The sequence below is a fragment of the Rhamphochromis sp. 'chilingali' genome (assembly GCF_963969265.1).
Source record: "Rhamphochromis sp. 'chilingali' genome assembly, chromosome: 11".
In the NCBI taxonomy this organism is placed as follows: domain Eukaryota; kingdom Metazoa; phylum Chordata; class Actinopteri; order Cichliformes; family Cichlidae; genus Rhamphochromis; species Rhamphochromis sp. 'chilingali'.
The window spans coordinates 9,520,806-9,539,297 of NC_137938.1; the positions used below are offsets into that span (position 1 = coordinate 9,520,806).

An 18,492-nucleotide genomic window follows, 5' to 3' on the forward strand; every position below is an offset into this window, starting at 1 on the left:
TCCCCCTTCGGTGACCCTAACCCTCTTCCGTAGATATTAAAATGAGTTTGATGCAAAACATATAAGCGTGACAAATGGTCCTAATTATTCCAACCATGACTGAGTACCGTTTTCAGTTTAGATAGATATCATGGGCACTGCTGCTGGGTGTAATTATATATGTGAAAACAACAACGCTTGTTTCTTGCTTAGGAAAAATAATAATTTTTACAGTCTATACCACATGTGTCAAAATCGCGGCCTGCCGACATTTAAATCCAGCCACACGTCACTTGAGCTTCTTCACACAGAATTCAACAAAAGGAAAGTTGATTTTTCAGAGCAGACAATTTCGGCTGAGACGAGACCCTGAGTCTACGTGATCACCAAGTGTTTTCTTCTCTCTTTTGTTCAAAAAACGTTACTTTCTGGTGGGTTTTTTGGTTTACAAAAATTCACTGTTAACTATTACATTTGCACTCAGTAACCTTCATGTTCTATTGGATTATAACCAGAATACGACCGGCTGGCAGCCTGTGGAGTTGAGTCCTGTGGAGTTGTGCTTATTGACAAAGAGACTCATTGAGACTGATGGATATGTATCGACAGTCGGAATGATGACGCTGCTGATTATCACAAATCATTTCCTGACATAAGCTAGAATTAATTTAGTTTCAAGATGGTAACAAAACTATTAGTTTGCTTAAAAGTAGGATTGCTTTTAGTTTGACAGAGATGCATCTAATGGGCACTGATGGTACACAGACATCAATATCAGCTTTTTCATTATTCAGCTGTCAGAGCAAATTTTCAGGCTTTTTCGTTTCATGCTTATAAATATTAGCTGGTGGTAGGTTCAAATTTATCAAACACACGTGTGTATTGGTACATTTTCACCACATTTAGAGCATGAAAAGGAATAAAAATGCTAAAGACGGGCGCCAGTATATCTCACTGCGTTGAGCAGCCGACAGATGTACCAAAAGGTTACTGCAGGAACCCGGGTCATTTCCTGTGTGATGATCCTCCTGCACCACCTTTTCTTCTGCCCTGCTGTCCTGTCCAATATAAAGGCTGAACTACCCAAAAATAAGCTATTTAAAAAGACTAATAGGGCTGGTCTGCCTCTACACATACACTGATGTGTAAGGGTTGGTAAGGGGTCGTTAACCTTTGAATGGGCTAGTGTAACGAGGAAACGTTTATCAAGTTGCATTTCAAAGTGTCAGATGGAGTGGAGTTTGTCTGGAGCTGTGTGGGTGGACACTTGCATGTAGCATCATATCAACAACATCAGTCTCCCAGCTCTTCTCCTCTGCTTTCATCCCATGGTGCCCTGCCCTGATTGGCTCTGACTTTGCATTACAGTGACTTCAGTGACTCTCTTGTCCATCTACCACAATCTCTTGTCAATGTGCTGATTTCACGGCCACAGATTCTCAAAAAGTCGGGGTAGCTTCACACTTTCTGTGGTCACAAGGATAAGTGGAGCTATTACCAGTGAAGTATTTACGCTGGATCAAGAGTGTAGTAGCACATCTGTCCTAACATTTTTCCGCTTGCAGTTCACATCGTGGCTGCTTTACTCACAGTGTGGCTGTATTCCTCCTGAGCTCTCTTAGCCTGATACCATCCAGCACTCGGCTTTACAAATGAGGCCCCTGCAGTTACCAAGGATACCAATTCGTCTGAAACATCAGACCAGTTAGGGTCCGTTCAGCGATGCTCTCCAGCTCTCGAGTCCTCGTCGCTCTGCCTCTCCTCTACTTTACTCACGCCTTCCACTCCTGTGCTCTCATTTCGTCTCGCCCAGTAAGCAGAAAAACACCATCGAGGACCCAAAAAGATGTCGCCTCGAGTGTTTGCCTGGGGGAGCCGTGCGTTCAGAGAGGATGTGTATAGAAAGTGACAGTATATTTACAACAAGTTCAGGGTAATAATGTAAGCATGCTGACCCTTCTTTCTAAGGTTAAACCAGTTCCTTTTACATTTTAGTAAAACATCGGCTCTTAGTCTGTGTGCTTTCATCCCGATGTGTAAGCTCCCAGCAGGGATTTACACATCACCATAAAGTTGATGCGTGCAGAGGACCCTCGTTCCCTCCTAGACTGACTTGTTTTTTTTGGTTTAATAGTTACTGATTGCATAAATCCTGCTGTAATGTGAACAGCATGCTGATCAGAGGTGCTGTCAGTTAATTATGTGAATGATGCACGTTGACACCACAGGGCTATTTTCATTTTCCTCCTTTCACCTGGGAAACTTTCTCCTCTTGGTCTAAGTGTGATGTTAAGTCTGAAACCTTCAGTGACACTTTTGACCAATATTTAAACAGATTTCATATCGTTTCAGAGAAGCCATTTTTTGGTTAATTCAGCTCCTACTCTATAAAAAGTCATAAAAAAGGAATATCGAATGGCTTTCACATTTTTCCAGAAAGCTAATGAAAATAACGAGTTCCCCGACTGTGTCTGCAGGTCTTAAATCCAATGGGCTGGGATGCCTTTGGACTTCCAGCTGAGAATGCAGCCATAGAGAGGGGGCTTGACCCAGAAGACTGGACTAAAAGGTATTTGAACTATTACATCTCAGTGTTTGTTGTTTTTATATACTAACTGGAATTGGCCCACTTTTGTGGTGCTAGGTTAGACCCTGTCTTGACTTACAAATGTAGACCGTGCCTGCAAACAAATGAATGGCTGTCTAAGGGAATTCAAACAGTTCTTTAAAATGAATACTGGCATTGCCATTTAGTCATCATTTATAGTTGTCAAATACACAATAAGCCATAAAATGCTCTGAATTACAATTAAATTCTAAAATTGCATTTAAGTAAACAAAATACTAAATGGAAAGTTATACCTTTAACCGTTTAATTCAAACATATTTTGTATTTTTATATTTCTTATCTTTAATTTAAAATGACTTCTGTTGTTGCTGGATGTCATCACTCAGACATCCCACCGATGCGGTGAGTTTCTCATCTCGAGCTGACAGATTACATGCTCCGGTTTCTTCTTTTTCCTTTAAGTCTTTTTTTCATACCAATTTTTTGTCCAAAAGATATTCAGAACATCCGTTATTTCAGCCAGAGCATCGCTTTTTATTATTATGTGTTTTTTTTAAACAGTGCTCACAGAAACACTTTGGAAACGTTTGCCTTTTTCCAGCTTCCTCTTTGAAAACAATTGTTTCGGTTTCATCAGTCAGATTTTCGCCAAATTTTTTGCCTTAGTTGTCCAGACGTCTCTTTTGCAACACGTCACCGCTCTCTCTGCTTCACCTGGAGGTAAACCTGTCTCCTTATAGAGAAAATGGAGGCATGGCAGTATGCAGATTATATGCAGGCAGCACAAACCTGTTGGTTCAGAATGATTTAGTAACGTATGCATAGTGGTAAGAACAAAATAGGCTGGTGTACATGTTTCATAACTCCAAAGGTAATTTTGCTAAATGAGGGCTATTGTCATGTTCAAGAAACCAGTTTGTGGTGGTGGAGGTTTTGTGATATGGCCTGATATCCTGCTAGAAGAAGCTATTAGACGATGGGTGCACTGTTGTCATAAATGATGCTCAACTGATATTAAAGGTCCTAAAGTATGCCCAAAGAAAAACCTCTTCCACAGCATTACACCACCAGAAACCTGAAGCTTTGTTGGAAGGCAGAACAGATCCATGCTTTCATGTTGTTTGTACCAAATGCTGACCCTACCATCTAAAGCAGCAGAAATTAAGACTTAACAGACCAGGCAACATTTTTACAATCTTCTGTTGTCCAAATTTGGTGAGCATATGCCATCTGTAACCTCAGTTCCCTGTTCACAGCTGACAGAGTGGCACTGGATGCAGTCCTCTGTTGCTGTTGCTGATCAGTTTAGCTGATTAAATATTTGTGTTGAGCAGTTGAAAAGGTGTACCTAACAAAGTGGCCCATGAGTGCACTATATCCTAACTCTAGCGCCGTTCCTCTCGCTTCAGTAACATACAGTCTATGCGGGAGCAGCTGGACACTCTCGGGCTTTGCTTCAACTGGGACCGGGTAAGCAGCACGTGATGATGAGCTGAGCATCAGACAGAGAGTTTTGGCAGCTTTCAGGCCCCTTTTGCTCCCTTTTGAGTCTGATTCTCACTTTCCTGACAGGAAGTGACCACTTGCCTCCCAGACTACTACAGGTGGACGCAGTATCTATTTATCAAGCTCTTTGAAGCGGGACTGGCATACCAAAAAGAGGTATTAATCGTATTTGCGCTCTGGTTTATCCTGGATTTCTTTTAAATGAATAATATGACTTGCGCAGGTTTCAGATCCCTGACTGGTACAGTAATGATTGAAGCAGCTCAGAGTTTTCTCTTTGACTGGATTAAATGGTAGACAGGCTGGAAAAAACATTTTTCATTTTGTGTAATAAAATGCAGTGGCCTTAAAATATGCTTTTAAATATGAGCTACTTCTTAAGCTGTGCTTTTCAATTTGTGAGCTCATGTGTGCCGTTTGGGTGTGTGCTGTGTGCGTGCATGTGTGTTATCCAAGGCTGTGGTGAACTGGGACCCTGTTGATCAGACGGTGCTGGCTGATGAACAGGTGGATGAAAATGGGCACTCCTGGAGGTCTGGAGCTCTGGTGGAGCAGAAGCTACTCACACAATGGTTCATCAAGACTACAAACTATGCCAAGGTATGACTGTACCGCGTGTGTGTGAGAGGCAGTGCTAGAGATACACCAGTATGTGTGTGACAAGCAGCATCTGAATGGCTGACCAGAAACTTCATGTGGGCAAAAATGAGCTGCGGAGCCCTCTGATAACAATCATGGCTGACACTTCAGTAACAGCAGCTGCAGTCCTGCTTCTCTGGTTCTGCAATCAGACCCCTGGAGACCATCATTTATAGCCTGGCATCTCTACTTCAAGGAAAAAGAGACCAGAAGCCTCAGTAATACCACCAGGTGGCCTGGCTGGCTGATGAGAAGCCTCCACCTTTAAGCAGAGGGGTGAACAGGGCTGGTGCACGGTGAAATTAGCCGTTTTGGACTTACATGAATCAGCCTCAGAAAGAAAGTTCATACATTTTTCATGGAACTCATGCATGTGTGTGCATGTGCTTGCACATAGAAATACACTGTACAGGCAGGTACCTATAAAAGAGAAAAGTTTGGCTTTATGTGCTCAGTGCTTGAACACTTTAAACTCGAATTTATCTTAGTTTGTTTACTGAGTTGAGAAAAATTGGGTAGAAATGTTTCTAATAACATTTTTTTTTGTTTCTAGAGCTGCAATGAGGAATTACATTCATGTTTAGTTAATGTTAGTTGATCTTAATTTTGTGGGGCATCTTTTTTGGTGTCTAAATGTGCAGAAAATCTCCCAAAAATTGCAATACCAACAAAATAATTCAGCTTCAAAGCCATCCAAAACTTTAAACATAGTCAGAGATACAGAACATCAAAGCAGTAAATCCTCACATTTGCCTAGCAAAAAAACAAAGTTTGACATCTCTGCATTCAAATTATGGGTTCAGTCACTGCCTGATTATTTCAGCTCTTCTTGTTTCCATCACAATATAAAAGAAAGCATAAGCAAGTTTTTGTGAGTGGGGTTTCATTTCATACTGAGATAACATTGAAACCAGTGCCTGGGCGGTGTGAAATAAATGTAAAAAAGAAAAACATTGGAAATGATGCAAAACACATGTAATTTCCAATAAAACAAACCCCAAACTTGCGAGAGCACCAGCGCGTCCGTTTGAGGGTTTTATTCGCTGCTTTGTCACTTTGATTAAAAAAATAATTTCGTCCGCAGTCGGCTGTCGCTCAGGTTCAGCCGCGGCGCCGAAGTCGCCCGTGCGTGTCCGTGTCAGAGGTTTGAGCGGAGGTGGAAGCAGCCTACTGTGACAATGTGTTCCTGCATTTCTAATTTTCTCTGAAGAGCAGAGAAGTGGGAAGGAAGGAAGAGGAAGGTGTTAAGGGAGAGAAGTGAGAGAGACAGATGGAGGGAAAGGCGGACCGTGTCAAACCAGAGCGTGACAAATAAAAAGCGATGTAATTGGACTGTGATTTCCTTTTTTTTTTTTTTTTTTTTTATTTCTGTCCGCTCGCCTCTAAACGTGTTCGAGTCTGTTAGACAACATTAACTTCAGGCAATATTTATTCAGTTTAGCTGTCAAGTTATTCCACATTGTGCAACGACTGTGTATTATTACTAAGATGGATCCTTTTTTTTTCTTCCCATGTGGAGCGTGCAGGATGCTAAATGATCACATGGCAGGAGCAGGAGTTTTCAATTTCATGCATAATCACACTTGTTGCACTCAGACAAATGCTGCCTGCCTATTACACCACGACTGACATCTAAATGATTCACAAAAAGCGAGAGCTCAGTGCGCCGCTCACGTGCAGTATTGTTCAAATAGCTTCCAGAAATGTTTGATTTCCTCCAAGTAAATTAACACCCGACAACTGAACCCACTTCCAAAGTACAGCTGTTTGTGTGTTTCCTCACTGTGTTAATATATTTCCCAGAAGTGTACTTGACATGTCTCACTCACACATGCACACACACAGTCCTTGGTTACTCTTATTTCATGCTCGAGCTTTTCTTTGTTGCCAGGGACTCATGTCCTTGCTGTTAATGTTTTTTCTGGCTTTTGTGAGAAAAACACTCACTGCCTTTCACTTTAAAGCCGTGCCCGATTCTCACTCGTAGCTTTTTTTTCGTCATCTTTGTTTTGCTGTGTCTCCTTCCAGCAGCCTCTCAGTCACGCTGACACACGTTCTTCGGGATTTATGCCCCTTTTTTCCCCTCTCGCTCTGAAGGGAATCCATAACTGACGAGCTGCACTCATGCTAGCGATGACTATGGCTAGTGTTTATGTTTGTATTGATAACTCTGTGATGAGGTAGTGCATGCTGAACTGCACCACGATGGGGTGGAGGGGTGGTTTGTGGGTAATAGATGCTGACAGACTGAAAAGGAAATTGAGAATTATAACATCTCTGGCCTCAGACCAGCTGTGGCTTTTTGGCTTGAGCCTCGTTGATATGCATAGCTTCCTTTAATCATGCAGTATAAATGTTGTTGTGTGTCTGGGTGTGTGTGTGTGTGTGTGTGTGTGTGTGTGGGGGGGGGGGTGTATGGGCTTATGGGTGTGTATGTGAAGTGTGGGTGTGTGAGGTAGTGTGCACACTATATAGGCGATTGCTTTGCGATATCCAGGAAAGAGGGCGAGCAGAGGTCACAATTTTTGAGAATCCCTTTTTGTCTGCATAATGTGACCTGGTCGGCTCTGCTGCTTTGTCAAAATAAATTGGCTGCGCTTTGAAAGAGGCCACACGGAATTGGAGTCAATTGCATTATCCTAGACAGCCACATACAAAGAATATCTCTTTTCCACAGTGAAGTGGAAAATTAGCTCCTTCCAAACTTGTACAAAGTAGTAAACTTGTGGCTTTATCTCTTTCAGCCCCTCCTGGACGCCCTGCAGGACCTTCCAGAGTGGTACGGGGTCAAAGCCATGCAGGCAAACTGGATTGGAGAGTGCACCGGATGCTACTTCGACTTCAAACTGAAGGTGGATCTCGACTCCTTTCTCTCTCCTCTTCACTTTTCTTGTTTTCTTTCAGTCTCTCAGCACTTTCCCAGCAAGTGCTCCCTCTTCTGTGCTTCTGTTTTTCATCTCTTTCACCCCGAGCACTGATTGCCTGCTTTGAGTTTCTTTGACAGCTCTCTTTTTATCTGTTTCTATTAAAATCATGTACCAAAACATCGAAATCCATACTTATTATTTGCTTTCACTGCATCTGCTACAAGTAGCAATTTACCCAAACAGATGATGTCGCAGATTACTTGCTGCTGAAAGTCGTATTTAGGCTTCTTCACAAGCCTGTTGTCTCAAACTGAGAGACATCAAAAAGCCAACTGAGAACCCAATTACTGGCATTATTAAAGCAGTTTTCCTTAAAAATAAAAATCACTCAAGTCGGTTCTTTAATTGTGATATTTTGTAGTATTTTTATATTTATAGAGGAAAGAGGGTTGGATAATAATTGGAAAGGGTTGTTATGAAGGAATGTAAAATTAAAGTAAAAACTAGAGTTTGTAAAATGCTGCTGTTAATTGCAATTATCTCCTATCAGTATGATTTTTAGCGTGATGGGTACTAATTGTTAATTAGAATATCCTTAAATAACTGTGCGCCATCTAAAAGTGATCTCAGGATGTTTATTGTAGCTAAAAGAGCCCAGTAAGCCCTGAAGGTGTTTTATATGTCTGAGTCACTGTGGTCAAGTTTTATAAGCTGTGATTCAAAATTTGTGTATATATATATATATATATATGTGTGTATATGTTATAAAAATTGTTATGTTATAAAAATCATAAAAATGCTAACCGTTGCTTTGTTCTAGTTTTATTTGCCATCTTACAGAAATATGGAATAGAAAGCCAGCAGGTCCTCGCTGTTTATTCGACCTCTGTGCCGCTGTGGATGTGACAGTTTCCCACATGCCTCCTCTCTTATTTTCCAGGTGAATGGGAAGGAAACAGGAGAGACCCTGTCAGCCTACAGCTCCTCCCCGGAGACGGTGTACGGAGCTGCTTACCTGGCCATCCTGCCCTCCCACAGACTGCTGCACGGCAGTAGCTCAGTGCGCTCCGCTCTGCAGGAAGCCTTTCAGCCAGGCAGAGGTTGGCATCTCTCCACACTCGCAACCAGCTTGTGCTCAGGCTGTTTTCAAACTGGAGTTTACACACTTTAATATGTTCTTGTATGATTACTAGCTTTTCTTTGAAGAATTGCGAACTATATTTTTTATACACTTCATTAAAGTTTTGTATTGTACTTGTCTTTATGTGTTCCATATCCTGGAGTGGATGCATGTTGGATACCTTGCGCTAATGTAAATATTTAATTTCGAACACAGTCGAGGTTTGGTTGTAGAAGCTGCAGTGGACTGTTTGTTAATTGGGTTCCCCTTGAACTAGTCTCAGTGGTGAACAGTTGTTGATAATGAGCTGCCAGGGGAAGCAGCGCTGCCTCTCATTCCCCTCCTGCCCTTTGCTCTTCAGACTCCCTGACAGACATCACCGCTCACAACCTGTTCACCGGCCGTGAGGTTCCCCTGGTCATCTCACACAAGGAGACTTTTGATGACTATCTGGATACTGTGGTTGGTGCGTTATGAACAAGTAAAAAGGATTGAAATAAGCAGGGATCTGTCATCTTATGTCTGTTGAGTGGTTTTACCTTCTTGACATGTTCATGCTGCACATGTATGTTACAGGTGTCCCAGACTGTAATGAAGAGGATCTGTCTGTAGCTAGAGCTCTGAATCTGAGTTGGGCATCAGTGCTGAAAACTCGTGAAGATGGGACACAAACCCTCATCAACTCTGAGGAGGTCAGCACTAATACTAATCATTCTTTAATAAAAAGCAAACAACACTATTTTCATTCTTTTGTCCCTCTTCTTTTATCTGTTGCATAGTTCTCAGGCCTTACCAGAGATCAAGCCTTTAACTCTATTACCCAGAAGGCCAAAGAACAGAAGGTTGGAGGCTACCTAACCAGCTCCAAGCTCAGAGATTGGTTGATATCCAGACAGCGATACTGGGGCACACCCATCCCTGTGGTGCACTGTGGGTCATGCGGTCCGGTCGCCGTCCCTGAGGAGGAGTTACCAGTTACTCTGCCAAAGCTGCCATCGATTACAGGAAAAGGGGCATCGCCTCTAGAAGCAGCACATGACTGGGTCAACTGCAAATGTCCCAGGTGAGAACGCTGAGTATTATCAGCCCTGTATAACGCACAGCAGGACTGTAGACTTCATTTATCCCACTTCATGTGTCTCATTAACCTTTCGTGCCATTACAAACAAATAGATAAGCAGTGTATAAGAAGGAGGGAAGGAGAAGGTACAGGATGTGACATCTTTCTTAAATCCTTAAAAATGGAGAATTAGTATTTGTAAATTGTCTATAACACGCAGTGATGCTCACAGGGCCTTACGTTCCTTCCTAATATTCAAATTAATGTAGAAAATGCACATGAAAGAGTAGCAGCTAGGAGGTGCTGAACCCTCTGTTATGCTTTTATAGACCACACAATAACAGTTTTAATGAGTGCATATAATTACTACTATAGCCTGTACTTGTTATACTGGTCAGCTGCAGTTTATTATCTAAGAACAAACATATAATGCATAAAGTGTCAGTGTCACTGCAGCCAGAAAATGCAGCTTGGGAAGCTGTTTATAGCAGCTTTTGTCATTTATGCACCTTAACATTTGCTTACAAGAGTCCAAAGAGTTTGTTGGCTACCATTGAGTGAGCCATATTATTTATTGCATAGCTGCAAATAAAATTCTTCAAAAGGCGCAAACTCCACAAAGAATGGCTGAGAGGTCTTTTTTTGTATTAGATTAACTGGAACAAGGCCCCACAAACAGGAAAAATAGCAATAGAGCAAAATCGTATTCTTGCATCAGGATTAAACATGTTTACGTCTGCTATAATGTTGAATCATTTAAAATAGAAGTCTCTGGTGACCGTTCGAGGAACTGCCTCGGAGGTCACTGCTCTGGTTCTTTTCTACAATTTGAAAAATCCGGTCCGATTAGTGTGGGAACTCCTGAATATGTTCACTCCAATCAAGCCTTTTGTTCAGTTCTGTATCTCATAGATCCCATTTGTACAAGTATCACTGGATCAACACCATCTCCTGAAGCACTGTTAGTATTAGCATCAGCACAGCCACACGTCCGTCTATGTCATACTGTATATGAGATACACGGTGTTATTCCTTTTCTAGCACAGCATAAGCGTTTTGGGGAAATGATCATGCCTGTTATGGCGTTTGTGGCCGCCTTTCCTTCCTGTGTTTCCTCAGGAGAACAACACTGACAAAATGAGATCGCTGTCAATCGGGCCTGAGAGGACTGACAGCTTTACAGGAACACTTTGCATTGAGTGCAAGCCTGTAAATTGCATGATTAATACTTTTGTTCATTCGGGGTTATGTAATCAGTGGCATCTCTGACACGAGCAGCATGAGATGATGATGATGATGATGGGTGTTATATAAGCCAGCTGTGTCTCGAGAGATGCACACGAATGCCCTACAAGCACGGACATACATGCATTTACCTTTTATGCACAGTGCCTAATCATTCACACACACGGACACACACACACACATCTCAGCAGCTCATCAGTGAATGTGCTGAATGCAGAATGACTGCTCAACTGGCGTCTCCAGAGCGCCTTGCTGACATGGGAATTCCTCTCTGAATAAGACTAATCACCGCCATGGCACCATGTTGATTAAAACCAAGGCCCACTCAGTCGCAGATGGCACAAGTCATCAGATTGTGTTCACTCACTTCCACAAAGCTACTATAATTCCCCCCCATCAGCAGTGATTGATGGCTATAATCGCAAAGACGCCGTTATCTCCTCTCTTCCCATCTCCCCTCCGTTGTTAAGTGTCTGTTGAAATTTGTTCTCGTCACTTGTCGACCATATCCAATTAAAGTTTGCGAGGAACACAGACGGGCAGGGCGATGAGAGATGGGTGGCAGGAATGCAGTTTTGTCTGTCCTTGACGAAGTCATTTCCTGCGTGCTCATCTTTGTCTCATAACCTCTGCAGTTCTGTAAATTGGTCTGCCAACTGAACCCTGAGCTTTGATTTAGTCTGGTTTAAGAAGGTGTGCGTGCAGGTGTGGGTTTGCAGGTAAAAGGCGAGACTGCTTAGTTAGCACAACACCAACATATGAGCAGGTGGACACACAGCAGATTGGGGCCACGTTGCTGTAGTGGAGAGCTTTCGAGTGGACAGCTGCCTCCTTTAGCTGCATCTGTTTGAGAGCCTTTTGGCTTTTTCTGGCTCACCCTCCAAACACACACGCACATTTTACACACTCTCTCCAGCACAGGTTTGTTTTAGCTACCAACTTTTGTTGTTGGGCTCCTTTCATGGCTTAGAGAAGGCCCATCTCTGGACAGAGCACCTTTGTGTCATCAAATCTCATCCTCAGTAGTCTGGGACCAGCTGTCCATCAAATAGCCACAATCTGACTCCTGATTGGTCCATACTGGCCTGTCTGAGGAAGGAGAGGAGCATCCTTTTTCTTTCTTTCTTTCTTTGTGCACACTAATTTTCTCTTTCCATTTGAGCGCTTTTGTGATAGACTGGGTTTTGTTATACTGCTGGGTTTTCATCATATGAAATAACACCTGACTTCCAAATATTAACTGTGCTACACCTTAGCCTTGTTGCTAGGCAACCTCCAGCTCTTACCTCATCATCACAGCCTTATTATAGACTGGTATGGTAGGTGGTCGAGGAGTTTTTGCCTCTCTACGTGCGCGTGTCTGACTAAAAAAATGTGACTGTGAGATGAATCAGAACGCGTCGAGCAGTAGACGGAGTTTAAGATGAAACGGAGGCATCCCACGAGGTCCAGGAGACGACACCAGCTCCGCTGCACACACTGTAGCAAAGCTCAGAGCTGTTTCTCTGTTTGTCTTTCTGGGACACTGATTTTAAATCTTTTGAGACTCATTATAAGTAAAAGGCAGATGCTTTCACCGTTCCATTAAATGCTTTTAAACTGAAGCAGAAGTACTCTCCAAAAGCCCCGCCTCCTTCCCCCTCTTTGCCGATGTCCTCTCCTGCACTGTGAAAGTGTTGCTGGCAGATTCGCATCACATACCCAAGTGCTGTTTGGCTTGGATAGAGAGGGGCACAAGGTGGCATTTCCAACACAAACACATGATCGTGTGTGCGTCCTGCCAGTTCTTTTCCTGTTAGCACAGCCTGTTAGTCAGGGCACAAGAACAGAGCTCTGGTGCCAGGCTGGCTTCAGCTGTGCTTCTCCACGGGGACATGACCCCCACAGCCAGATGCAGGCAGCGTTACACACACACACATGCGCGCGCACACCCACGTTAATCACATAATGAGCCATTTTCTCTGAGCATACAAACAGACATCATTCATTTGTTCACTTTCTAATTTATCAGCCTGTTTTTTTTGTTGTTTTTTTTCCCAGTCCTTCCTTTGCCAACTCTCTCTTTGTCTCTCCTGTCAGATGCAAGGGCCCAGCGAGAAGGGAAACTGACACCATGGACACATTTGTGGACTCGGCCTGGTATTATTTTAGATACACAGACCCTCACAATGCATACAGGTATAAACAGCCTCCTCTTGAAGCTTTAATATGTTCCTGTTCATCCATCTCTGGCTCAATGAGGCCAACAAATGTAGACTTATTTACTTTTCTTTCTTGCATCTTTTTTTCTTACCTTCTTTCTCACCTTTTATTACAATCGTATTTGTTTAAAAGAAAACGAGAAAAGAGGAAGTTGCAAAAGGTTCTCCAGCAGTAGGAGAAGAAGCATGTCTGTCTATTTAGATATGAAGAAAGGTCGCTGTGTAATCGCTGTGTAAATACAAACTCTATAAGTGCTATTGGTGTAAGTTGTACTCAAACTATGATTATGCTCATTGTTAGATCACCCACTCTCTCTCCCACTTGCCTGCTTGAAACACTTGTATTGGGTTGTGTACACGCAGATATGCATACGCACTTCCCTGAAAGTTGCACTCTTTGCCGATAGAGATTATGGAGCAATGGCCGTCACCTGCTGGGGTGGCGGTGATACCCTGAGCTTAACAAAAGAGATTAATTTCCCAGTGCCCTGACCTAGCCGTAAAGCTGCTTTAAAAAGGGAGGGGGACTGCTCTCTCCATCACTTTTCTTTGCCGGACAGATTACGGCACAACAGAAAAAGCAATTACACCATTTGTGCATTTCAGTTGGATTGCTGAGCCGTATACACGCGGGGTGGGGGGTTGGGAGCGAAAATGGGAAGCGAGTGATGTTTTAAAGTAGCAAGTGCGATGAAGGAAATGGGAACAGGGTGTTATGTATTAGACTTCCTTGGCCTCTTGCCAGAAGTGAGTCCGAATTATTTTCAGCTTTGTGAGTTCATAACTCCCCTCCACCCCGGTTCAATTATCTGGAGGTGCTATCAGGCACAGAGGGAGGGTTGGAGGCAGAGACGTGTGAAGGAGAGTAATGATGTAAGTCTTCCCTAAAAAGCGTCATTACCGATACTCCATCATGACAGCCAGGCTGACTACACGCGGCTGTCCTGCCAAGATCTGAAAGCAATAGTCATAGTTTCACTATTAACTTGTGATGGCAGCCAAAATGTAAGAAGGCATTACTTTGGTACTTTTTTCTGAGTCTGAAGAAACTGAAGAGGCTTCACGATGCTTCTTTTCCTCTCTGGATTCTCGTGTGTCAGATTAAGCCTGCCCCCTGGAGGAAGACGGCGTGCATGTCTACCAAAGCACGTAACTACAAACTAGTCTCATCTGAAAAAATGCCTACTGGGATTATAATTGGGCATTTTGCAGCTTTGAGTTGCTAATTCATTCATTTTTGGCATTGATTTTAAACATCAAAGTGCTTCAAGTGCAGATAACAAAATGACAAAGACATGAACGAGAAAACATAAACTGAATCAATTAAAATTAAAAAAAGGTAAAATAAATGATTACTGTGTAGTATTATGGCGTTAAGTGAGCAAAAGATAAAAGTTATATCGTGATAGAGCAAACCAGCAGCCTCTGTGTTTACTGAAAAGACTTCTTCCACAACATTGGTTTGTGTGGACAGATGATGATGTTTGCACAATCATTTATAGCGTCTGTGAGAGCCCAAAAAAGCTCCTATATGAAACTCAACAGACCTCATTTTAGGAAGGAAGAGATCATTCAAGGTCTTCAGAAATCCTCTCCCCTTCTTCACTGACACTTCTTCACCCTTCTTATTGTTCCTTTTCAGTTTAGCATTGCTCTTGATACTACTTTAGGCTAGTAAATGAAGTGAGCACCTCTTTAAATGTCCTCTCCGTCTTCAGGCCTTTTGAGCGCCACTTGGCAGACCACTGGCTTCCTGTGGACGTGTACATCGGAGGGAAGGAACACGCTGTTATGCACTTGTACTATGCTCGCTTCCTCTGTCATTTCTGCAAGGATCAGGGTCTTGTGGGTCACAGGTGGGGTACACTGTGGTTTATGTGTATGTTTGTTTTTGTTTTTATTTAGTGTGCATTTGAATTTTGAGAGTGTTTGTAAGTGAAACACTCTCTTTATGTGTTACAGGGAACCTTTTCGGAAGCTCCTGGTCCAGGGTCTGATCAAGGGCCAGACGTTTAAGCTTGCAGGCAGTGGCCAGTACCTAAAGAGAGAAGAAATAAACTTCACAGGTACATGCTGCGTGCAGCTGGAGGGTGTTTGTTAATGTGACACATTTGTAACAAGTAGAAAGGAGGGGGGCTCGGAGAAATGACTGATCTTTTTTCTCTGTAATGTGTGGTAACACTGCCTCCCCGCCTCCTTCTAGCGTTGTTAGCGAGAAGCCTTCTTCATTTAAGCGCTTCAGATCGCACTTTTCCAGTTGAATGACGGGTTAATCGGACACTCTCAGGAAAAGCCAAATCACATAAAATCCTTTGAAGATACCAAAACACTGTTATACTTAGCATTTAAGGATTTATTGATTGGTAACAAGATAAACTAGAAAAATTTGCATTTCCTGCGAAAATGCAGTGTGGATGCCTTAACGGCTGAAGATATCTGCTGAAAAAAGCTGAAAAAGTTGAAACAAAAAAAAAAAAAAAAAAAAAGATGCAATGAGCAGGATTCGAACCTGGCCCACCTGGTCAAAGGGCAGCTATTTAGCTCACTGAGCCAAACACTTTCTCACAAAGAAAAGGTGGAGAGATTGACAATTGTGCTAGCAGAATTTGGGCAAAAAAAAGGGGGTGAAAATTCTGCTGAAAAGAGTTCAATCAGCAGAATTTCTGCTGAAAAGAGGTGAATGAGCAGAATTCTGCTGAAAAGAGTTTTTTTCTGAAAACAGCAGAAAAAACTGAAAATTTTGCTGAAAAGAGTTGAATGAGCAGAATTCTGCTGAAAAGAGGTTTTTGCTGAAAAAGAGCTGAAAAAGTTTGGATTTGTGCTGAAAAGGGGTTAAAAAAACTGAAAATTTTGCTGAAAAGGGGTGAAAAAAATGAAATTTGTGTTGAAAAGAGTTTAAAAAAAGTTTAACTGTTAAGTGAAAGAAATGTTGCCATAAGCTGGATTTGAACCCAGGCCTCCCAGTCTGAGAACGGATGCTTATCTCACTGAGGTAAAACACAGCTCAGCCCATCATGCAAAATCAGTGACCACATTGATAATGTGTTCCATTCATTTCAATGGTCAAAAGTCATAACACACATCAGCAGAAATAGCAGAATTTTTTAAAGTTTAAACATAGCATTTCTGCTAAAACTTAGTATTTATAATAAATAATATTTTTTTCCTGCCAAATCATAGCATTTGTGCTGGAACACAGAAAGTTCCACCAAATCATACAATTTGTACTAAAACATTATTTATGATTTAGCAGAAACATTGGGACTTGGTAGAAATACTATGATTTACATGAAATACTTTGACTTAGCAGAAGTACTACAATCTAGGAAAAAAGTACTGAAGCATAGCAGAAATTCTATCATTGAGCAGAATTACTAGGATTTAGAAGAAATACTAAGATTTGGCACAAACACTGATGTGGCTCAAGAACCTTTATTGTGCAGTTATACTATGATTTGGAAGAAATACTATACTTTGGCACAAATACTATGATTTGGAAGAAATACTATGTTTTAGCACAAATACTATGATTTGGCTCAAATACTATAACTATCCTCGGTCAGAAGGAGAGGCTGACATCCAGGGATTAGATTACCACAGGTGGAGTTTATTGCGGTCAGATGGATGGTACAGGGAGGTATGGCATACAGTAGGAGTATGTGGAGAGGTGATATGGTGTGGTTTCTATGATTAAGAACAGGGTATGCATTACAACATGCATACAGATTAAAGATTAAGAAAACTGGTAACAAATTCCTCCACTACAAATCAGTCTGATGCCACTTTTTACAGGGTTCCCGTTTACTAAGGCACTACCCAAAAGGCGCCACAAGAGGGCACTCGAACACAAGAGATGACCTATTTACACTGATGCACTTAGTAAACAGCCCCTACTTAGCCACTACATAATACAGTGATATTACAGTATACAAATTCACACAAATACTATGATTTGGCAGAAATACTATGACTGAGTAGTAATACTATAACATAACAGATTTCCTAAAAAAAACTATTAAATTGCAGTAATTCTATGACTTGGGAGAGATACTACGTTTTAGCACAAATACTATAACAACGCAGAAATACTATGACTTAGTAGTAATACTATAACATAACAGTTCAATGTTCTTGCACAAATACCACAATATGGCAGAAATACTATGTTTTAGCACAAATACTGTGATTTGGTGTAAATACTATGATTTGGCACACATACTATATTCCGCAGATACACTATAACATAACAGATATTCTACAACTTAGTAGTAATACTATAACATAACAGAATTATTATTTGGGCACAAATACCACGATTTGGCAAAAATACTATGATTGGGTACAAATACTATGATTTGGCAATAATACTGCATTTTAACACAACTACTGAGATTTAATTGAAATACTATGATTTAGAAGAAATACTATTACTCCATACAAATACGATACTTTGGGACAAATACTATGTTTTGGTTCCAATACTATGATGTGCAACAAATACTATGATTTGGCACAAGTACTATGATTTAGTACAAATAGTATGATTTGGCAGAAATACTATGACTTAGTAGTAATACTATAACATAACAGATTTCCTAAAAAAAAAACTATGAAATTGCATTAATTCTATGACTTGGCAGAGATACTACGTTTTAGCACAAATACTATAACAACACAGAAATACTATGACTTAGTAGTAATACTATAACATAAGAGATATACTATGGTTTTGCAGACATACTATGTTTTTGCACAAATACCATGATTTGGCACAAATGCTATGATTTAGCAGAAATACTATGATTGGGTACAAATACTATGATTTGGCAATAATACTGCGTTTTAACAACAACTACTGAGATTTGATTGAAATACTATAATTTAGAAGAAATACTATGACTCCATACAAATACGATGCTTTGGCACAAATACTATGATTTGGCAGAAATACTATGACTTAGTAGTAATACTATAACATAACAGATTTCCTAAAAAAAACTATGAAATTGCAGTAATTCTATGACTTGGTAGAGATACTACGTTTTAGTACAAATACTATAACAATGCAGAAATACTATGACTTAGTAGTAATACTATAACATAACAGTTCAATGTTCTTGCACAAATACCACAATATGGCAGAAATACTATGTTTTACCACAAATACTGTGATTTGGTATAAATACTGCGATTTGGCACACACACTATGATTTGGCAGAAATACTATGCCTTAGTAGTAATACTATAACATAACAGATATACTATGGTTTTGCAGACATACTATGTTTTTGCACAAATACCATGAT

The 18,492-nt window shown here is 41.2% G+C and overlaps 1 protein-coding gene across 1 annotated transcript in view; it reads left to right on the forward strand.

The window, feature by feature from the left end:
* Positions 1 to 18,492, forward strand: part of lars2 (leucyl-tRNA synthetase 2, mitochondrial) — a 42,177-nt gene that overhangs the window by 12,265 nt on the left and 11,420 nt on the right. The window contains exons 4-15 of the mRNA XM_080895346.1: positions 2,457 to 2,548; positions 3,958 to 4,018; positions 4,121 to 4,210; positions 4,511 to 4,654; positions 7,438 to 7,545; positions 8,501 to 8,660; positions 9,042 to 9,146; positions 9,257 to 9,372; positions 9,460 to 9,743; positions 13,065 to 13,163; positions 14,905 to 15,042; positions 15,149 to 15,252. Coding sequence (XP_080751472.1) covers positions 2,457 to 2,548; positions 3,958 to 4,018; positions 4,121 to 4,210; positions 4,511 to 4,654; positions 7,438 to 7,545; positions 8,501 to 8,660; positions 9,042 to 9,146; positions 9,257 to 9,372; positions 9,460 to 9,743; positions 13,065 to 13,163; positions 14,905 to 15,042; positions 15,149 to 15,252 — 1,501 coding nt within the window. The remainder of the gene's footprint in view (positions 1 to 2,456; positions 2,549 to 3,957; positions 4,019 to 4,120; positions 4,211 to 4,510; positions 4,655 to 7,437; positions 7,546 to 8,500; positions 8,661 to 9,041; positions 9,147 to 9,256; positions 9,373 to 9,459; positions 9,744 to 13,064; positions 13,164 to 14,904; positions 15,043 to 15,148; positions 15,253 to 18,492) is intronic.